At 43.2% G+C, this 18,941-nt stretch overlaps 2 protein-coding genes across 2 annotated transcripts in view; one reads left to right on the forward strand and one right to left on the reverse strand.

Annotated features, from left to right (window-relative positions):
• The window catches only part of fam162a (family with sequence similarity 162 member A), a 50,491-nt gene extending 32,315 nt beyond the window's left edge, over positions 1-18,176 (forward strand). The window contains exons 2-6 of the mRNA XM_060044474.1: positions 15,323-15,407; positions 16,479-16,577; positions 17,051-17,159; positions 17,667-17,775; positions 18,008-18,176. Coding sequence (XP_059900457.1) covers positions 15,368-15,407; positions 16,479-16,577; positions 17,051-17,159; positions 17,667-17,775; positions 18,008-18,133 — 483 coding nt within the window. The 5' untranslated portion in view covers positions 15,323-15,367 and the 3' untranslated portion in view covers positions 18,134-18,176. The remainder of the gene's footprint in view (positions 1-15,322; positions 15,408-16,478; positions 16,578-17,050; positions 17,160-17,666; positions 17,776-18,007) is intronic.
• Positions 12,621-14,924, reverse strand: mix23 (mitochondrial matrix import factor 23). Its single transcript, XM_060044476.1, has 5 exons — positions 14,809-14,924; positions 13,830-13,955; positions 13,563-13,709; positions 13,115-13,174; positions 12,621-12,955 (listed from the first exon to the last, which is right to left on the reverse strand). Exons 1-5 carry the CDS (start codon positions 14,857-14,859, stop codon positions 12,905-12,907), a joined length of 435 nt encoding a protein of 144 aa, XP_059900459.1. The 5' UTR covers positions 14,860-14,924; the 3' UTR covers positions 12,621-12,904.
• Positions 18,177-18,941: the final 765 nt, after the last annotated feature.

Genomic DNA, 18,941 nt, shown 5'->3' on the forward strand with positions numbered 1-18,941 from the left:
GTAAACCCACCCATATTGGGCTTTGGTTTTGGACATACTGGTTTCGATTTCCCTTCCCAAAAGATTGGTTTTAGTTTGCTGATGGTTAAGGTTAGACGTTTCGACGTTGGTTGCACCAATTGCGCAAGGGGGGAGGTATTGAGGAGAATTAAAAAAAAAAAAGATTAGAACACAAGGTTTTTTCTTCACCATACTTGCAAACAAACAAAAAAAAACACAGTGTTCAACAGATGGGTAGAAGCAGTCCCATCAAAAGACCAAAGTGCGGCTACAGTAATCAAGTTTTGGACTAGAGCAGTCATGACAAGGTTTGGAATTCCGTCAGAAATAAGCTCAGACAAAACGTTTATTCAGAGAACACTCAAGTGATTCAACATTTGCATGTCGAATAAAGACTAGTCTGTGTCTACAATCCTCAGACCACAAGGTATGGTGGAGAGAGGAATGGGACGCTTGAGACAAAGATTAACAAAGTTAAATTAGAGTACTAAATTAAAGGACTAATGCACTACGACTGACACTAATGAGTTATCGCATGAAAACTAACAGAACGACGCATCTAACCCCGCATGAAATGCTTAAGGGTCGACCCATGCCTTCACTTAACATTTGAGGGTCCCAAAAGGGACTTCCATTAGAGTAATTAGAAATAGAATTAAGGAAAATATGTTTGATCATCTAACTGTTGTACATCCATGCCATCCAAGCTTACCTGGGGATCGAGTATACACCGGAGAGTTTGGACGAGGGACCGCCAGAGGGGCCCGACCTGATCCGGCTGGAGAACAAGATGGAGCTCGGGGATACACACGGGCGAGATTCCAGGGGCCTTGATTGCCCGTTTATCAGATGAGGTCCTGAGCGCAGTTGAATAAAAGGATCTAATGCTCAGGTGGCGCCTTGCGACCACCTGCCCGTGATGACGCTCAGGACTATTCCGTGGTTTCAGTTGTTCCCGTGCCCCGGGCCTACCCTGAATACCCCATGCGTGTGATTGCTTATTGTTACACGACCAGTTAACTCCTCCTCACATCCTTAGTGTGTGGTCATCTAGGGATGGGTTGAGGGGGATTGCCATCCGTTGTGTACCTCATATCTTTCTGACATTATTATTATTATTTAGGGACACGTTTCATGGTTGCATTTCTTTTCCTGTGATTGTTATTGTGTAGTGTTTGTGTGATTGTTGCATTTTTGTTTATATCGTTATTGTTTACTGTTAGTTTTGTTGTTGCATTTTGTTGTTGTTGTTATGGTTTGGTGTTGGTTTTGTTGTGTATCATCTGCTGCCAGTATTGTTGGTATTGTCTGCTCGCGATGTAAGGCCGGGGTGGATGCCACCCCTAGGTGGGGTGTGTATGGCATACCCATGTCTGAAGCATGGGTAGCGTTTCTCCCACGTGGTTTCCCCATACACCAGGTCCAGCGAGTTGTTTTAGTCCCATGCTCATGGTTGTTTGTTTTTATGATCATTTTGCCTTCTTTCTGTTATTTCTAATGGTGTTATAATGGTTGTCCCGTGCTGGAGTCCTATCCCTCGTACCCCAAATGAGTAAAAGTCGTCTTGCGACGACTTGAGGGGGATATGTTGGGAAAAATAACCTGCTGAGTACATCACATGTACATTATAAATATAGCTAACTCCTACCCTAGCCTGATGAGCACATCACATGGACACATTATAATATAGTCAACTCTTGCTCTAACCCAACCACACAAACATGATAATATATAGTCAGGTCAAGGCCGGAGCTGAAGGCCCCATCTCCCAGGCAGGCAGATGGTGGACACTCAGACAATGCACCAGTATCATCTCCAGAACGGGAGAGCCACATTAATTTATCACACAGGAGACATTTTGAGAGCTCTTCCCCGTTAGGAGGAACCAAGAGATACCTCTGCCCACACCAGGGGCCTGAGAGCCACATTAAATTATCACACACGAGACATTTCAGGGGGGCACTCCCCGTTTTAATTTATCACACCGGAGACACGAGGAACTCTCCCCGTTACGAAGCTCTCTCAGGGCCTGGGAGCCAAAACACACAGAACCGCACACACCTCAAACGCACACACCTCATCGAGAGGAGGATACAGCATAAGACTGCATCACACAGGGACTCTTCACCTTCTTCTGAAGCAGACCTTCCACGGAGGCGAAGCTCCGGACGAACCATCAGCGCTGATTAGGGACTTAGACATATTCGATTTCTCACGCTTTATGACTCTGTATAACCGTTGCCACTTTACTTAATAAATCCAAGGTCCTCGTGCCGATAGACTTTATTACCTCTCCGTCTCATTTTATCTGGTCCAGTAGCTAGACAGACCGTTTTTCCCAACAGTTACCATCTTCTAGGGCTTTGACTTTTGCCCAAAAATCATATTCGAAGTTGGAAATTATTATTAACTGAATGGTGTTCCCACCACAACCTAGAGCTAAATATTGTAAAAACTAAGGAGCTAGTGGTGGACTTCTGAAGACAGAGGAAGGAGACTCCACCTCTGTCCATCTATGCGGCGGTGGTGGAACGGGTAGACAGCTTCAAATTTCTGGGCACAATAATCTCCTCCTCTCTGAAATGGGTAGATAACATCACTGCTATTATTAAAAAAGCCCACCAGAGGCTCTTTTTCCTCCGCCAACTAAAGAAGTTTGGGGTGGCCTGCAAGGGGATGCAGCAGTTCTACCAAGCCACCATTGAGAGCGTCCTTACGTTCTCAATCACAGTCTGGTATGGCAACTCTACTGTCCAGCAGAGGATGTGACTAGACAGGATTGTCCATACGGCCTCCAAGATAGTTGGCTGCAGTCAGAAATCTACGAGGCCCGTATCCACAGTAGAGGCTTGAAAACTCTTCAGGATAAATTGCACCCTGCTAACTCCCTCTTCAATCCACTCCCATCAGGTAGAAGGTTGAGGGCCATCAAAACTAAAACCTCCCGCTTCCTCAACAGCGCAAACTGCAGGACCATTAAATCTCTTAACAACTCTACATCCCTACACCAGTATATCAGGAATGCAGACTCCCCCAGTGGCCCTGTATAGTATAATACACACTCATTTCTACTCTGTTTTTATATAATGTAAGTTTTCTTAACTTATTATTGTACTTATTTATTGAACCTTATGCAGATTTGCACATGACTTGCTCCATTTTGCACATCACTTGCACCTATAAGCACCTGTCACTTTAATCAAACATACAGCACTTACCCTGGCCTGTCAACCAGGTGGAAGTGGGCTATATGTCTTATGTGTGGGATCCTTGGAAGGATATTGCATGGCTGAAATTATGTTCTATGTTTTATGTGTCTTTTGTGTGGGTCTTGTACTGTCATGTACTGTCATGAGCACACTGAAACAAATCCCTAGCAACTTGTACAGAGTTGTATAGCAATAAAGTATTGAATCTTGAACACACTCACATTTGTTTTGAAGGTTGGGTGCTAAGTAGCCAACAATGTCCGGGAGCTGGTCAACGAGGCCAGCTGGGGACACATTTACTTGAACCAGCATCTCACTGGGGGGGGGGGGGGGGGTATTATTGTGTCAGTGGTAATGGAGACATTTCAACACTCTGGAATCAAGTCTTTGGCACACAAAAGGAGAATTACAGTGTCCCGCATAGTCCAGTAGTGCATGGTTGACGTTAAGAAAGTCAAGACCCACAGTGCTGCTTGTGTGGACCCCCTAAGCACATTGAAAACATGCTGCCAGGAGTCTTCCCCTAAATGTAGAGTTGCAGTAATGGTGCCCAATGTGTCTAGCATCTGACCATTCACCGCACGTGCAACAATGAAGTCTGCATTTAAAGGTTGTATCAGCGATTCTGATTGAAACATAAAGTATCACATTCATCTGCTTTTTCCTCACGATCCGCTAGCTGCCCGTCCCATAAGCAGGCTGTCAAAAAACTGCGTCTCTCTAGGTAGCCTAGGCTTCCGAGATCGCACACAAAAAGAAATGGTACTACCAACACCTCAAAATCAAAATAAACAGTGTTCCAACCAATCACAGACAAGGGATGGGTGTTGTGGTGTTTTGCGCTCGTGCCTGGGCTATGCAACCTTTCGATTGTCGTATGTGTGGCGCATTCAAGAAAATACGTGTCCATGATCATTTTTAAAACACGGAGGGAGGGGCTAGCTGGCTCTGTTTGTTTGGAATCTCGCAACGGAAGTCAGGGCAACCAGAATCGCTGATGCAACCTTTAAGGGACGTTTAAGTAGTGCCGGAACTGACATGCGAAAATCAGCACTGACAAATGACTCTGTGGCTCCTGAGACCACTAGTATATTGACTTCGGTCACTTCAATGCTGCCCCTTACATATGAGGTATGCTGCTGGTTTGTTGTGTCATGTAATTGGATGTTACCTGCTGAGGAGAGAAGCATTGCTCGCTCAAAAGGGCCCCAAAGTGCGGTAGCTGACGTTTGGGCCGTAACATCAGCTACATCTCTTTTCCCGAACGGTTGGCAGGATCCTCCCTCTTGGGTGAGAGAAAACGCACTCCTCTCCTCTGTGAATCATCCTGGAAGGAGCCTCTGGTAGGTCTAGGGTCCCGCCAAGTTGGAGAGGGGGTTCGGTCACCAAAGGACGCCTTGTAATCCTGTTTTCCGCCGGGACCTCCTTCCGCTTCTCGTTCACGCCAGCCACGGTCAGGTGAGCGCCACCTGTGGTCATCCCTCGGGCGACGCGACTGGCAGCCTTATTCACCACACATACACTGGCACTGGCCTCCACGCACTGGGTGAGAGAGTCTTCCTTCATCTTCCCAGCCGCTGGATTTCAGTTTCTTGTTTTCCTCTGCCATTCGTCTCATTTCCACCCTCATTTCTCTCATATCTTCAGTCAGTCTGTCCATGTTTCTGTACAAGCCACCTCCATCAGATATGGAGTGCACCATGGCTGCTGCACCTCCTCCAGTCGGAGTCTGGCGTATCAGAGTGCTGCCATAGCCATCTCACGTCGGCCGGCAATGATAAGGGCCTCACTCAGATCAGTTGCCCCCTGTTCGTGACATTTAGCTCTCAGGACCGGGTCGAGCCCCGCCAGAAACCTGCGAAACTTCTCTTCTCTCTGAGCTACGTCGCCGTAGCCTGGGAATGCTTCCAGAACTAGTTTACTTATTTCCGCTGCATACACATCCAAGCTCTCGCCCGGAGCACGGAGGCGGGCAGCGATGTTCGCTCTGAAACAGTCCAGAAAATGTTTTTGTCCAAAAGCTTCATGCAACCTCTCCTTCACTGCATTATAGTCGGCCTGAACGGCTGCGGGCAGACTATCCCATAACAGAAAAGCAGCTTTGGTCAGACGCGTTGGTAAAATCCTGACCACTTCAAAGTCATAGTCACTTTCGGTGCCTCCCACTAGCGCCTTCACGGCAACCTCATACTGCCTGGCCCAGCAGGAGAAGCTTTGCTTTTCCTCTCCTGCAAAGGGCGGTGGAAGTTCAATCTTTATGTTGCTGGAGAACGACCTTTCCCTGCAGCGCTGCGTGTAGTCCAACGGGTCCTTTTTAAACTTCCACATTTTGCTTATTTAATTTAATTTATGTAGCTCTTTTTAATGGAGTTCACAACGACGCTGAGATGAAGGCTTAAGTCCTCACGCTGGACGCATCCCGGACTCTCCATGCGTACTAGCTAAACTGTGTAAAGCTAAACTAACCGCGCTAGAAGTGATTGATTACTCAACTAAACTTTTCACCACTATTCCCAACAGTTTCGTCCGTTTCATTTATTTTCGATGTCAGAACAGAAGTAATCCCACCGCTGGCACCAATGTAACCGAGCGTTTTATTGTTGTTTCTATTTGGGCAACATAAAAGAAGAATCGAACAACTCCACTCACTGAACGGGGCGATCCTCTTTATTATTTTCGCGCTCCCCACACACAGTCAAAACAGCGACCCACACGCAGACACTTCCGTTCTGCTCCTTCAAAATAGGAGTCCTTAACAGGAACTCGGTTACACTAGCTTCCCCAGGCCCCAGCAGCCCAGCTAGACACAGGAGTAGCCCAAGCTGGAGCAGCAGACTTACTGCTCCAGCCCAAGCTGGAGAAGTAGGCCACCTGCCTGGCCTACTAGCATCCAGCTCCAGCCACCTGCCTGGCCTACTAGCATCCAGCCTCCAGCCATCTGCCTGGTCTACTAGCATCTGTGATGATTTGTAGTATTTCACCTACAGGCCACTAGGTGTCAGTTTAATCAGACTATTGGTGAGTTAGTAGAATAAGAACATGTGGAATCCCCCCCCCCCCCCCCCCCTCCCGCTGGGCGACGTTAGAGTTGCGTTGCATTTTTTATTTGTATTCTTTTTGTAGCTTTAAATATAGATATATATATACAGTTAGTGATTAAATATATTTAATCACTAACTGTACATTAAAAATGATTTATGTTCAATTTAAAAGGTTTAATCTCCTCCTCGACTGAATGTTTGCATATCAGCGCGCAGGCTGGATGCGCGCAGGCTTGATGAGCTCCACTTTTTTTGGTGGAGAACCAGCGCCTTGAGTATTTTACTATAGTTTTTCTACAGCTCTCTTTACGGAGATAGTCCTGAAACGTATCAAAGGAACAAGGAGGGGAAAAGATCATTTTCGCCCATGTGGACGGGCCCAAAATCTATTTCGATCCAACGAAGCACTACCAGGAGGGTATGTTTGCAAACAGCGCGCGGGATTTATGCGCATGCTCTCCTCTGCCTCTTACTTCTTTTGCTGGAGTTCTGTAGCAGAAGCAGCGCCCCTTATGGCCTGGAATGTGTACTATAGCATTTCTACAGCTCAATGCGGTTTCGCAATGAATCCGTCTTTACGGAGATATTCCTGTACCTCATAAAACGGAAACTGATCTTTTTCACCCGTGTGGACGGGGCCTAAAAGAGAACACAGTTGTATTGGATTCCCTGGATCAAAATAAAAAGATAATATAAAAAATACAGTACTTGATTGAAATGAACAGAAAAAGGTAGGAGTAAAACTATGTTGAATTCAGAATCTGAGGATTGAAGCGGATTGTGAACGGCGAAATTATGGAAAGTTTGAAGCCACAAGCGCACCTGAAGCTGACTGGGAATGTCCAAAGCAGTTGGCATATTTTTTATCAGCAGTTTCATCTATATATCGAGACTATGGAACTGGATGATAAGCTGAATGTAAAAAAGGTAGCGTTACTGCTTACAATGGCTGGTCCACAAGCCGTGGAAGTGTACAACACTTTTGTTTTTTAAGATGTGGATGATGAGGATGCAAAATTGGAATGCTTGCTGAGTAAGTTTGATGCTCATTGTTCTCCGAAGAAAAATTATAATACGCGATATGTGTTCTAGAATGCAGACGCAAGGTGAAAGTTTTGATGGTTTTCTGACTGACCTGAAGATAAAAGCAGTCATGTAATTTTGGAACGCTGAAGGATACTATGGTAAGAGACCAGATTGTGTTTGGAGTTGGAGACAAAAAGGTCAGAGAAAGGCTACTATGGGTGCACTCACACTAGGCCATCTGGCTGTGGCCTGGCCACGGTAGGGTCTTGTACACACGGCATCACATCGTAACAAGTCATAACCAAGCGTCCGGACCATAATAAAGTCTGCCGCCAGTCAGAGTTTTAACAACAATGGACAACAACAGAGAACACAGTTCGCACTTTGACAGACACTCGACTTCTCTATGGGACCAATGTGATCCAACAGTTGAACCGCTTGACGCCATGTTTACCGTTTAATGGGAAAGAAGGCTCGTCGCCTTTATTATGTCCATGGTCGTCGCATGGACTATACGTCTTCCAGCTCAGGTTGCGTAGCCGTGCGTGTGCGCGTGTGGGCTCAGTAGCATCTGTACCGCGGCGGCCCGTACCGTAGCAGCACACCTCTCCGAAGTGGCCAAGTTGGCCTGGCCTGGCCAGACTGGCCACACTCACACTGGCAGATTTGAGCACGGTTAGGTGTGAAAACGGCCAAGGCCACGGCCAGATGGCCTAGTGTGAGTGCACCAAGGGGCCGTGTCCACCAAAAAGAAGCAAAGCAGATCCGCTTTTTTAAGAGAAGCGGATCTGACCTTTTTTTTTTCGAAAATGCTTGTCGCAGTGCACATAGCAGTGTGCAAAGCAGACAGAAGTTGGACTCATCCACCTGCAAAATATGTGGCACACAGCATAAACCGGGTCAATATCCTGCCTATGGTAAGAACCACTTTGCAATACTGTAGTAACTCACGGGAGGCTTCTTATTGCACATTGAAGGAGCTTTATTTAGTTCCTGACGAACACAGTGTGCAGCTTAACTTAACATGGCAAAACTGGGGCACATTGCTGACTGAACTTGTTCTGTGCTTTCCTATAGGTTAACTCAACCTTAACAACAGAGAGTTGCTGCCACCTAGTTGACCAGTGGATTAACATGTTTTAATTTAAAAGAAAAAAATAATTAGGAACATTCTAACAATACAAACCCATCAGTTTATTTTCTTGTTTGATATTAAGACCCCCTTATCAATGAGTCTCTTTCTCTTAGTTCAACTGGGAGTCTTTAAGATAACTGGGCAACTTAGTTTCCCTTTTGGCCAGTCTCTTCACTTGCCAAAAGGGTTACAACAGCTTCTGTTGCTGCTGGATCTTCCAACTGGTCACCACTGAGCACAGCCTCCTCAGCATCCAGCCATGCTTCATCTTTTTTGTTGGGCTGAGTTGAAACAGTCTGTTTTTTTCATTGCCTCTTTCTGGTCTCTGGTGGTGAGCATGAATCTGATCCACATGTCTCCTCACTATCCTCTCATCACCCAGCATCACCTTGTATGACACTGGTCCCGTCACTGACTCAATGATTCCTGGAATCCACTTGGGTTCCAAAACTGAAGTTTTGGGTCAGCACTGAATCTCCTGTTTAAAACCAGCGTTCTTCTGCCTTTTTGTAGATGATTTTATTTGTCTTTCTTGTTTTTTCTGCACTCTATTGTTTAGGTCTGGGTGGATTGAATCCAAAGTGCAACATAGCTTCCTCCCGAGAAGCAGCTCTGCTGGTGAAAGGCCTGTTGTAGTGTGAGGGTTCACTCTGTAGATGAATAACACTCTGGCTACTTTAGCTGTCAGCGTGCCTTCTGGACATTTTTTCATCATTCTCTTTTTGTACCCCTCTCTCTCTGCTAACCCGTTACTGGAGGCATGGTAGGGTGCAGAGGTCACATGACGGATTCCATTTTTACTTAGAAACACGTTGAACTCTGTGCTGATGAAACAAGTGCCATTATCAGACACCAACAACTTAGGCAGTCCATGGTTACTGGAACTGGTACGCAGGCACTCAATTGTGGTGGCTGAGGTGGCAGAGTTCTCTGGATACACGTCCATCCATTTCGAATGTGCATCTATGAGCACAAAAAACATTTTTCCCATGAACGGTCCGGCATAATCCACGTCAGTCCATTACAGTTTTCTCAAGCTTCCTATGTCTGGAATTAAATTTGAGCCACTGCTCAATCTCGCTGGGTTTGGGGTTGAAATGTTCCTTTAAAATCTTGACCAGTTCGGCAAACGTCTCGTCTCCGGGCTTGGCGGGACTGACAAGGTTCCTCACAAGGCTGTACGTCTGACTTCCCACTGAACTGAGCAATATAGCTTTCTGCCGACTTGCATCTGTGATTTCATTAGCTTAAATAAAATGGTGGAAACCCTCACAATATTCTTCTCACGTCTGCGTCTCACTAGCTGTGTGTGCGAAATCGTTCCCTATCACGGGTATAGTGCACTATATAGGGATGCTCGCCATTTTGTAGTGGTGTTCGAATTCTCAGTGGTTAATTTCATGCACTAGTGCACTTAAAATACCCAAAATTGTAGTGTACATACGATGTACCCTACATGTTACTCCCGTATACCACAATGCAATGCGGTCGTGTTTTTCTGGAGGAGAAGAAGCTGAATAACTGCGAAAACGAATACATTTAATGATGGGATTCTCCGGCTTTCGTTTAGAAATGTCAACAATTTATTTGGGATTCAACATAGAAAATGTAACATTAAAAATTAATAAAAACAACCTTGATCAAGGAAATGTAACATTTAACATCAATACAACCTCCAGTTTTCTTCATGAGTGCCCGTTTGTTTACATGATGTGGGTGCATCTGTCTGCGTCACATAAATACCCGACGCATTTACTGACGCAAATGACGCTTAGAAATGTTCAGCGTAGTGTCCGAATTCTCGTTTGTTCGTTCCCTATGTAGTGCACTATATCATGAACACTATATAGGGAATAGTGAGTGAGTGAATAGGGAACGACTTCGAACACAGCTACTGTGGAACGGAGCGGTGCTCCCTACCAAGGCCGCTGCCATGATTATTTCCGAGTAACGTCCGATTCGGATTCGGATTCGCTAATGCTAACGCAGCAACTTTACAGAGTCTTACTGTTTGTTTGCATCCCCACGAGGCACCGGCTTTAGTTTATCCTCGTCGCCATTTATGTAGTAACTCATGGGAGGCTTCTTATTGCACATTGAAGGAGCTTTATTTCGTTCCTGACGAACAGGGTGCAGCTTAATTTAACATGGCAAAACCGGGGCACATCACTGACTGAACTTGTGTGCTGTACTATAGGTTAACTCAACCGTAACAGAGTTGCTGCCACCTAGTGGACCAGCGGATTAACATGTTTTAATTACTCGGCCCAGTTACCAAAAAATACAATGTTTTTCAAAAAGAATAGAGAAACAAAAAGGAAAATCTGTTCATGTTGTGGAGGACACTGAGCCAAATATTTTTTGTTGGCACGGTGAAATGTGAAGAGAAACCAGAATTTCAGATCTTTTCTGTTAAAGATGATAAATGGATAGCACCACTACAAATAAATGGGACTATATTTACACTGAAATTAGATACTGGTGCAAAAGCAAATCTGATTAGCATGTCTGACATAAACAAAGCAATGAGAGAAAGACCAAAAATACAAAGAAAAACACATTTGCTCTGAAAGACTACAATGAACAGAGCATTGAGTGTTTAGGCACATAAGATAAAATGCACTTCTTGCTCTTCTCTGTTGTTCCTGAAGGACTCGATCAAACAGAATTAGTTTTATTTAGTTCCATTTGAGAAATACTGGCCTATAAAGTTGGAGCAGTTAGCCCATTTTTCTTTTAGGACCATTTTGTTATTGTATAAAGACTATTATTAGGTGGATACCAATACCCCCCACTACCCATGAACCCAAATTGTGGTACTACACCCAAAAAAAGGTGGCGCTATTTAAAAAAATATGAACTAACCTTATTTCTCCTTACTAGATTGACCTGGACTCAAAATTCTTTCATCATATTAATCTCTAAAATCAGATGCATCTTTTTCCCCCTGGTCTTCGGCACCCTTATTGATTAGAGCATTATGAACAAGCTGAACATGACATTCTGTCATTGCCACTCATTTAAGAAACACAACATTGAACAACACCTGAAATTCCTCAGGCAATCAACATTCCGGGTCATTAGTTTCCAAGAATCTGACTGCCAAGACACAGTATGGCATCAGGGGAACTTCTTTGTTAACCATTTTTCCTTCATAATTAACTGTCATATTTATATTTCTTCCGTTAGTGTTCTTGACTCCAAAGGTTTAATTTCCCCAGAATTTCAAAGCTTTCTCAGGTATATGCTTTGAAGAAAGCCCTTAATTCACTTGAGAAATGTGTGCTTGGAGGTTTCTGGATGTTGTATGGTTATCAATAGACATTTTGAACATGTGAATGAGGCTGCAGTTCAGGTTTATCAGTGGCTCAATGGGGATAATGCCTTGTACAGGAGATTCTTAGGTTGAGAGTTCGAATCCCGATTATAGGGTGCTGAACCTGACATTCGGCCATTGCTTTGCAGCTCACCTGAAAGCCGAGGCACAGTATTGCATTAAGTGGAACATCTTCATCATCTTTCCTTCATAATTATTTGTCATTTATATATCTTCCATTAGTGTCTTGACTTTTAATTTTGCTCAGACCCCGTTAAACACCGCTTGCGTTTATATTAGATTTTTTTTCCACCCAGACACACGCATCTGCTCGCATACACACATGCACGTGTGCTCGCACGCACACACATCCATTTATTTTGGTTGTCTTTTATTCATTAAACCCTGTCCAGCCCTTTTACACTCGTCGCATTCATTTACATTTGTGTTCTATTTTTGTTTCTGTACATAGGCTGTGCATTTGTATATCCGTTGTGTAATTTTTATTTGTACCTTGATTCCTGTTGGGGCCACTTGGACCAGATCAATGCTGTAAATAAGAAATTGTTCTTAATGTTTTTGTGACAAAATGACAGCCCTGAAGAGACAGGCAAGCATTCTCTGACCAGTCCTTAATATGTACAGTCAGTACCTTGCCTCTCTTGAGAGCAGTTTTATGAGGTGTACACAATTGTGATCAGATGAGCCTAAAGGTGGGAGGGGTATGGACCATTGTGATCAACTCAACTTCAACAAAGATAATTCCTCCATTTGTTTTGGGCCAACACATAATGTGATGATGGCGATGACATGTCTCTTAAAAAAAAAGAAAAAATTCTATCTCCACAATTTCTGGGGGAGAGGGCTTATATCACAGAAAGCACCAGAAAGCATTTAAGTATGTATATATTTATATAAAATAAATCAATTTTTCATACAATGCCTTTCAGACGAGGAGAGACAGAGGGGAACCCTCCCCCGCTGAAAGGGAGGTGGGGGTCTTTCCAGTTTGTTTATGGCAGTACAGGGTCAGGGTCCAAGCAGCTCTCTGGATCGGGATGAGGGGCCACAGTGATGGGAGGGCTGGGAGAGCAGACGGGGTCCCGGCTTCGTTTCTAGGTAGCTCCAGAATAGTGCTGGTCTGGGGGCAGCTCTCTGAACCGTACACAGACTCAAGTCACTTCACCTTAGGGGGCGTGTAGTGAGTTCTGCATCTTTCATTGAAAACCTACATTGAAGAATTAGTGAGGATAAATTTAATTGAATGAATCAAAGTGAAGAGTTCCATTGAAATCATCAGGGAATTCAACAACAGTCATACATTGACTGAGTGGCTATGGCCTATTCATTTTAAATGGATGGTTCAATATGTTTGAGAGACTGTTACCTTCAGACTTCTGTCATTGATCACCTCCTCAACATTCAACTCTGACTGCATTAGCTTCAACTGGAAGGAGAAAGGGGAAGATCAACAATGGAAAGAAACACCTCATGTGTAGGAACAAGATTATTTTGTGAGATTGTCATTCCTTCAAGGCCATTGTGCCCTCATGGATTTCAGAATGGGTGTTTAAGTGTGTTCGCATCAGCAGATAAACCCCAAACTTCAGTGGAGGACAGAGTCAATTTGTTAAGACAGACAATATACTTTACGGTTCTGAGGAAAGACTATTTTAGAGACAGTGTTTGATGCATCCAGAATTTCGATTCACTCAACATGAGCGGACATTAAAAATATATTATTATATTATATTGTGGAAGGTTGAGTTTAATTCTGTCAGTTGCGTTGCAACCTTGGCTCTGTGGCGCCCCATTGTTTTGGGATGAGGGATTACCTTGGTTTGCTCTTTTCTAAGCTGTTTAAGTACTGCAAGGTTGTCAGCATCTTTTGTCCTTTCTTCTCTCAAGTGTCCCATTGCCTCAGAGGTCTGGGCTAAACACGCCTTGATGGCTTTGTCTCTGCTCAGATGGGCCTCCATCATCTGCAGAACGTAATGAAAAGCAGCAAAACGTTTTCACAATAGCATTGGCAAACAACTAGAGACAGGCAGATAGAAATGAAGGTGGATTATTTTTTTTATTCTAGTGGTATCCATGCTGACCGTTTGGTAGAGTTTTTCACATGTCTGAGTGGCGTCCACTCTGCCTGAGAAGGAGACGGTGGGGACGCTCGTGTTCAGGGAATGGACGATGCGGTCGTCGATGGTCCGGATCACCCTCAGGGCCTCCTGACACACACAGGTTTAGTTGTGTATCATCATGGAAATTCCATTACATAATTCTCTACTCTTGCACCAAACACTGCAGGTATGTTGCGTTGCTTGTCATCATCGAGTATGTGTTGTGTCATCATCAATGTATCATTACAATCTCTGCTGGTCAATTTAAACTTCTTCGTTTGTGTCCATTTTACCTCACTTTACCTTAGCCCCGAGACTCTCACTGCTGTTCTAAAACGGTGGACGATTGCGGTCTGGACTCACACGGCAGGTGAGGGATTTTCCCTTGAACAAACTGTAGACATGCTTTATGTAGTATGTCAATGAACGTTCTATCTCTCTGATTGTACTGCTTGAGGCACACAGATTCCCGAGCTCGCCGCTTTCTTTTTCTTACAGAGGGGATCCAAAACAAGAGATAAGACAGAACACCACGAACGCTCAGTTACCGTCTCGCTAAGTGTACCTTTTTTAATTAAAATAAAAGTAGATTGTTGACAATGACTTCCATTTACAACACGGTGCATGGAGCACCTATAATTCCACGTCTTAAACTTAATAGCCCAGAGAGAAATTGAAGAATGACAGTCGTCACCATAACGTTGGTGTTGATAGGTCCAGTTGAACATATGTATTTGCAGATCGGTAGATGTATTCATAGATAGTCTTCAATGATAATCCCTAAAACCATTACTTTTCCTCAAATTTATAATGAAGTGCGGTTACACAACATTGGATTTCCAGAATAAAGACAACATATTTCATTCAGGAAAAGATACGACTGGGCCGTAAAGTCTGTATTTAGGTGCATGTTTTCACGAGACTTTTCATCAGACTTTGGTACTGATATATTGTTTATTACCTGAAACATTGAGAAGTCCTCACAGTTTAAAGGTTCACCGGGCGCCGCCATGGTGAATGCAGGGTCCTTCACGAGGTGTCTGAATGTATGCCTGACCTAACCTAGTTTAGTCAATATATTTTCTGAATCTGAAATCCTATCCTATATTATAATTATTAGAGTCCTTCGTTTATATGTTTATCATTTGGAGCTTATTACATATATGTACATGTACCATTATATGATCGACGGTACATGTATGAAGGCAAGTTTCTCGTTCCGTTATCATACACAAGTCTGAAAAATGCATGAGATATGCATTAAGATTATTATTCTCTTCAACATGTATAGCAGCTTGAAACATAATACTTGGTTACACAGCCTTATCCTCCATGCCGTGGATGAATTAAACGTATCATTCTAACAAGGCACTGCGGACACCAACCCGTATCCCAGGGGTCCTGCCTACTGCTCTTGAATATGTCATAACAAAACAGTCTGCAGTTCGACTGGTCCACTCCTCCACTGTCACCAGTCCACTGGTTTATTCCCAGTGCAACTTTAAGAGTCCTCTGCAGAAATGAACATGATGAGAGGTCGGAGTCTCCTCAGCGTCGCAGGTATGAGCCCCGTGTGTGTCCGTGTGTTGTTGAGGTCGTTCTACTATCAGCGCTATTTAACAATTATTCGCCGACGTAACTTGGTAGGCCAACGTATTAATGGTTCATCATGGTGGTGATACTGGTACCAGTGTTGACACTGGTGACACTGGTCCTGGTGATGACCTTTTGTCGACCGCGTCCTGTGATGGCTCATTCTACAAGTTGATCGGTTAATTTACACAAGGATTAACGTTCGATTTGGATTGGTTAACTTGGCGTTCACCCGCACCACGCACATTGTGATGTACCAAAATAATATAATAAACTGCCCGCCTTTCAAAAACACCAACCGAGAAGAGGGGGCTAAAATATAAATTCCTATCCATGGCTATTGTAGGTGGCGCTCTTAGCAGGTTTGGGCATGGACAGTTATTGATTGATTGTCTTTATTTCGAAAAAAATTCTACATGCTCGAAAGCGGGTAGGAGGAAGTAAAAAAAAGTATCTAGTCCTACCCCTTAATAGATCAATTTAGCTTGGATAGATGTCACCAACATGTCAGTATAATAATGCATACAAATATGAATACAGAATAATTGTGTGTGTGTGTATATATATATATCTACGCATATATATCTACGTATATTTATAAATAGTCACTATAATCACACACAAATATTGTAAACAATTATATATATATATATATATATATATATATATATATATATATATATATATATATATATATATATATATATATATATATATATACTATAAACAATCTATATTACATTATAAATACCTATACATGTATATTATAAGTTACTATATATATAGATATTACAAATACAAATACCATGTATATTACAAACTACAGTCTACATATGTCAATGTTACAGAGGCTTTTCTAAATTTCTGTACTTTGTGAAGACGATGTCTTTATATTTGTTTTTGAACTGTCTTATGCTTTGGCTTTTCTGTGCTTCCACACTTAACTTATTCCACAATTTAACTCTGTAGATGCTGATACAAAAGCTCTTTTTCGTTACATTTTGCTCTACGTGACTCTCAATGATGGTTTCCGTGCAGGTCAATGGCGCAGGCAGGTGGTGGATGCGAGCAGGAGAACGTTGTGCAGCAAACCCCAGGAGACCAAAGCGGAGCCTCCAGCTACAGCTCCTGCCAACAGTTGGGTTCTCACACACGTCACATATACCCCCTGACAGCTTCGTATTCAGCCTTTTCTCCAGCCTTTTCTCATACGAAAATATATTAAATTCAAAGAAATGCACATCCTTATATTCGCATGACCTTATCCCCACAGTTGTTTATTCATACAGGCCATCCGTCTGTGATTATTTGATGCTTGCTATTGGCATTGAAGCTGTGTAAACTTCCCTTGTTGTCCCTGAGGATCATGAACCGAGCAGCGGAAGTCGAAACATGAGTCAAACTGGTTGCCTGTCCTGGATTATTTCATCCATAGATACTAATATTCTGCCTATTCTTGGGATTTACCTGGTATATTATTTGAAAGTTTAAGAGTTGTGGGATATTCTTATGTGTCCCTGTGAAGTCCTATGAGAAAGGCATTGTAATGATGACGGGCATTGATAAACCCACTGTCTTCTCCTGGTCTTATGGTACTCTTTGTCCTGCAGCCCACCTGGGATTCAAGCTGCCTGGGTACAGACCCTCAGACATGGATAAGAAGATTCTGATCTGGTCTGGGCGTTTCAAGAGCGCCGACCAGATCCCAGAGTTTGTGTCGTGAGTGTCCTTTCCTATTTACATCAGACCTACTCACGTCTAGCATTCTATTGGTTTATAGGATTCAATCAAGTTACATCTACGCCAATCTACAATTGTAATTGGTGTAATGCAGTTCCAGTTTATGGTGCTTCTGGGTGACTGTATTTCAAACAAGGCCTCTTGTCTGCAGCAGTCGGTAATTCACTTATCCTGAGTAATCAGTAGACCTTATCTCCTGTTTTGATGGATTATTATTAAGACCCCACACCCAGCTCATCCTGTATAACATGGGGCTCTGAATTTATTACAGACACTTGTCCAAGGACTCTGCACTTAGTCTGCCCAAAGTGGAAAAATACAACATTATCAGTTTGGCTAAGATTGCCTAATTATCATGGTTGTTCTCAGCTTCAATTTTTAATTTGTTTATTTGGATAAAGGCGTCTGCTATAAATGGCTAAATCAGATGTCTGTGAGGCAGGTGTTTCATTATTAATTTAACAGTGGTTCACTCTGTTGCTCCAGGTTTGAGATGATCGATGCCTCAAGGAATCGGATGAGAGTGAAGGTGTGCTACGGCATGATGGTGACCACAATAGCTGCCTGCTTGATAATGGTCATTTTAGGCAAACGGGTAAGAGTCAACATGGGTTCTGTGTTGGTTTGGTAAACTGCCTCCTCAGAGCAAACAATGTTTCAAATGGTCTTCTTGGTCCTCTTCTTCCAAGTTCATGAGGAACGATGGACTACACTGATGTATACATGTTGAACAGTTCTGACCTGATATCTGTACAATAACTACAATGGTGTCAAGTATGGCCGTATCCATTTGGCCTCTCACCTGGTTTCCCTGTGGCGGTGGGCAGGCAGCGGGTCGACATGAGTCTCTGACAGGCCAGAACATGGAGAAGAAGGCCAAGTTGAGACAGGAGTTCCAGCTACAGCAGCAGGAGGCCGCTAGCGCCGCCGCCATGTCTGGAAAGGCCCAATGACAGGACATGTCCCACCTACTAAATGATCTCCTCTCCGGTTATTAGTTATTATATATATATATATATATATATATATATATATATATATATATATATATATATATATATATATATATATGCGCGTGTGCAAGCATTGTGCCGTTATCACAAAGGGCTGGGAAGAGCCCTTTGTGATAACAGCCCAAAGCTAATAGCGCCTAGCACTCCATAAAGGTGCCATGCCTTAATTGTAGAAAATATGCCAAGATCCAAATAGCCCACATTGCTACACAACCTTGATTTCCTTGCACAACACAGGCTGTGTACACACTCACTGTCATTGCTCAGTGTTTTCCATGGATCAACTTTTTGGTTGCAGATTCCTGCCTCTGACCAAAATGTGTTCTTTGTTCCTGTTTCTGTAATTAATTCGTTTTTACCTGAAAACCCTTAGAAATGGATCAGAACTGATACTGTATAAAATACTGGGTCCTTTACTTTTGGCAAGTTCCTATTGTCTAATCCGTCTGTTGACATAAAGCGTGGTCAGTGGAACTGGCTGTTGTAAAAAAGGTATCCTGGAGTGATCAAACCATTAAAACTTTCAACTTGAATGCTGAGCAACCACAGTGTTAATGACTGATTTCTTTGGTGTGCAAAATGGTCACACCTCGTCCTTCGATTTCAAATGTTTGACTTTTCCAAATAGATGGACATTATTGCTTCAGATAAATTCTAACGGTTTAATTGAGTAAAAGTAAATGTTAATGACAATATTGGAGATATAAAAAAAATTATCTACATAACATTGCTCGATACTATTATTATC

This window comes from Gadus macrocephalus, chromosome 23 (assembly GCF_031168955.1).
Source record: "Gadus macrocephalus chromosome 23, ASM3116895v1".
Classification (NCBI taxonomy): domain Eukaryota; kingdom Metazoa; phylum Chordata; class Actinopteri; order Gadiformes; family Gadidae; genus Gadus; species Gadus macrocephalus.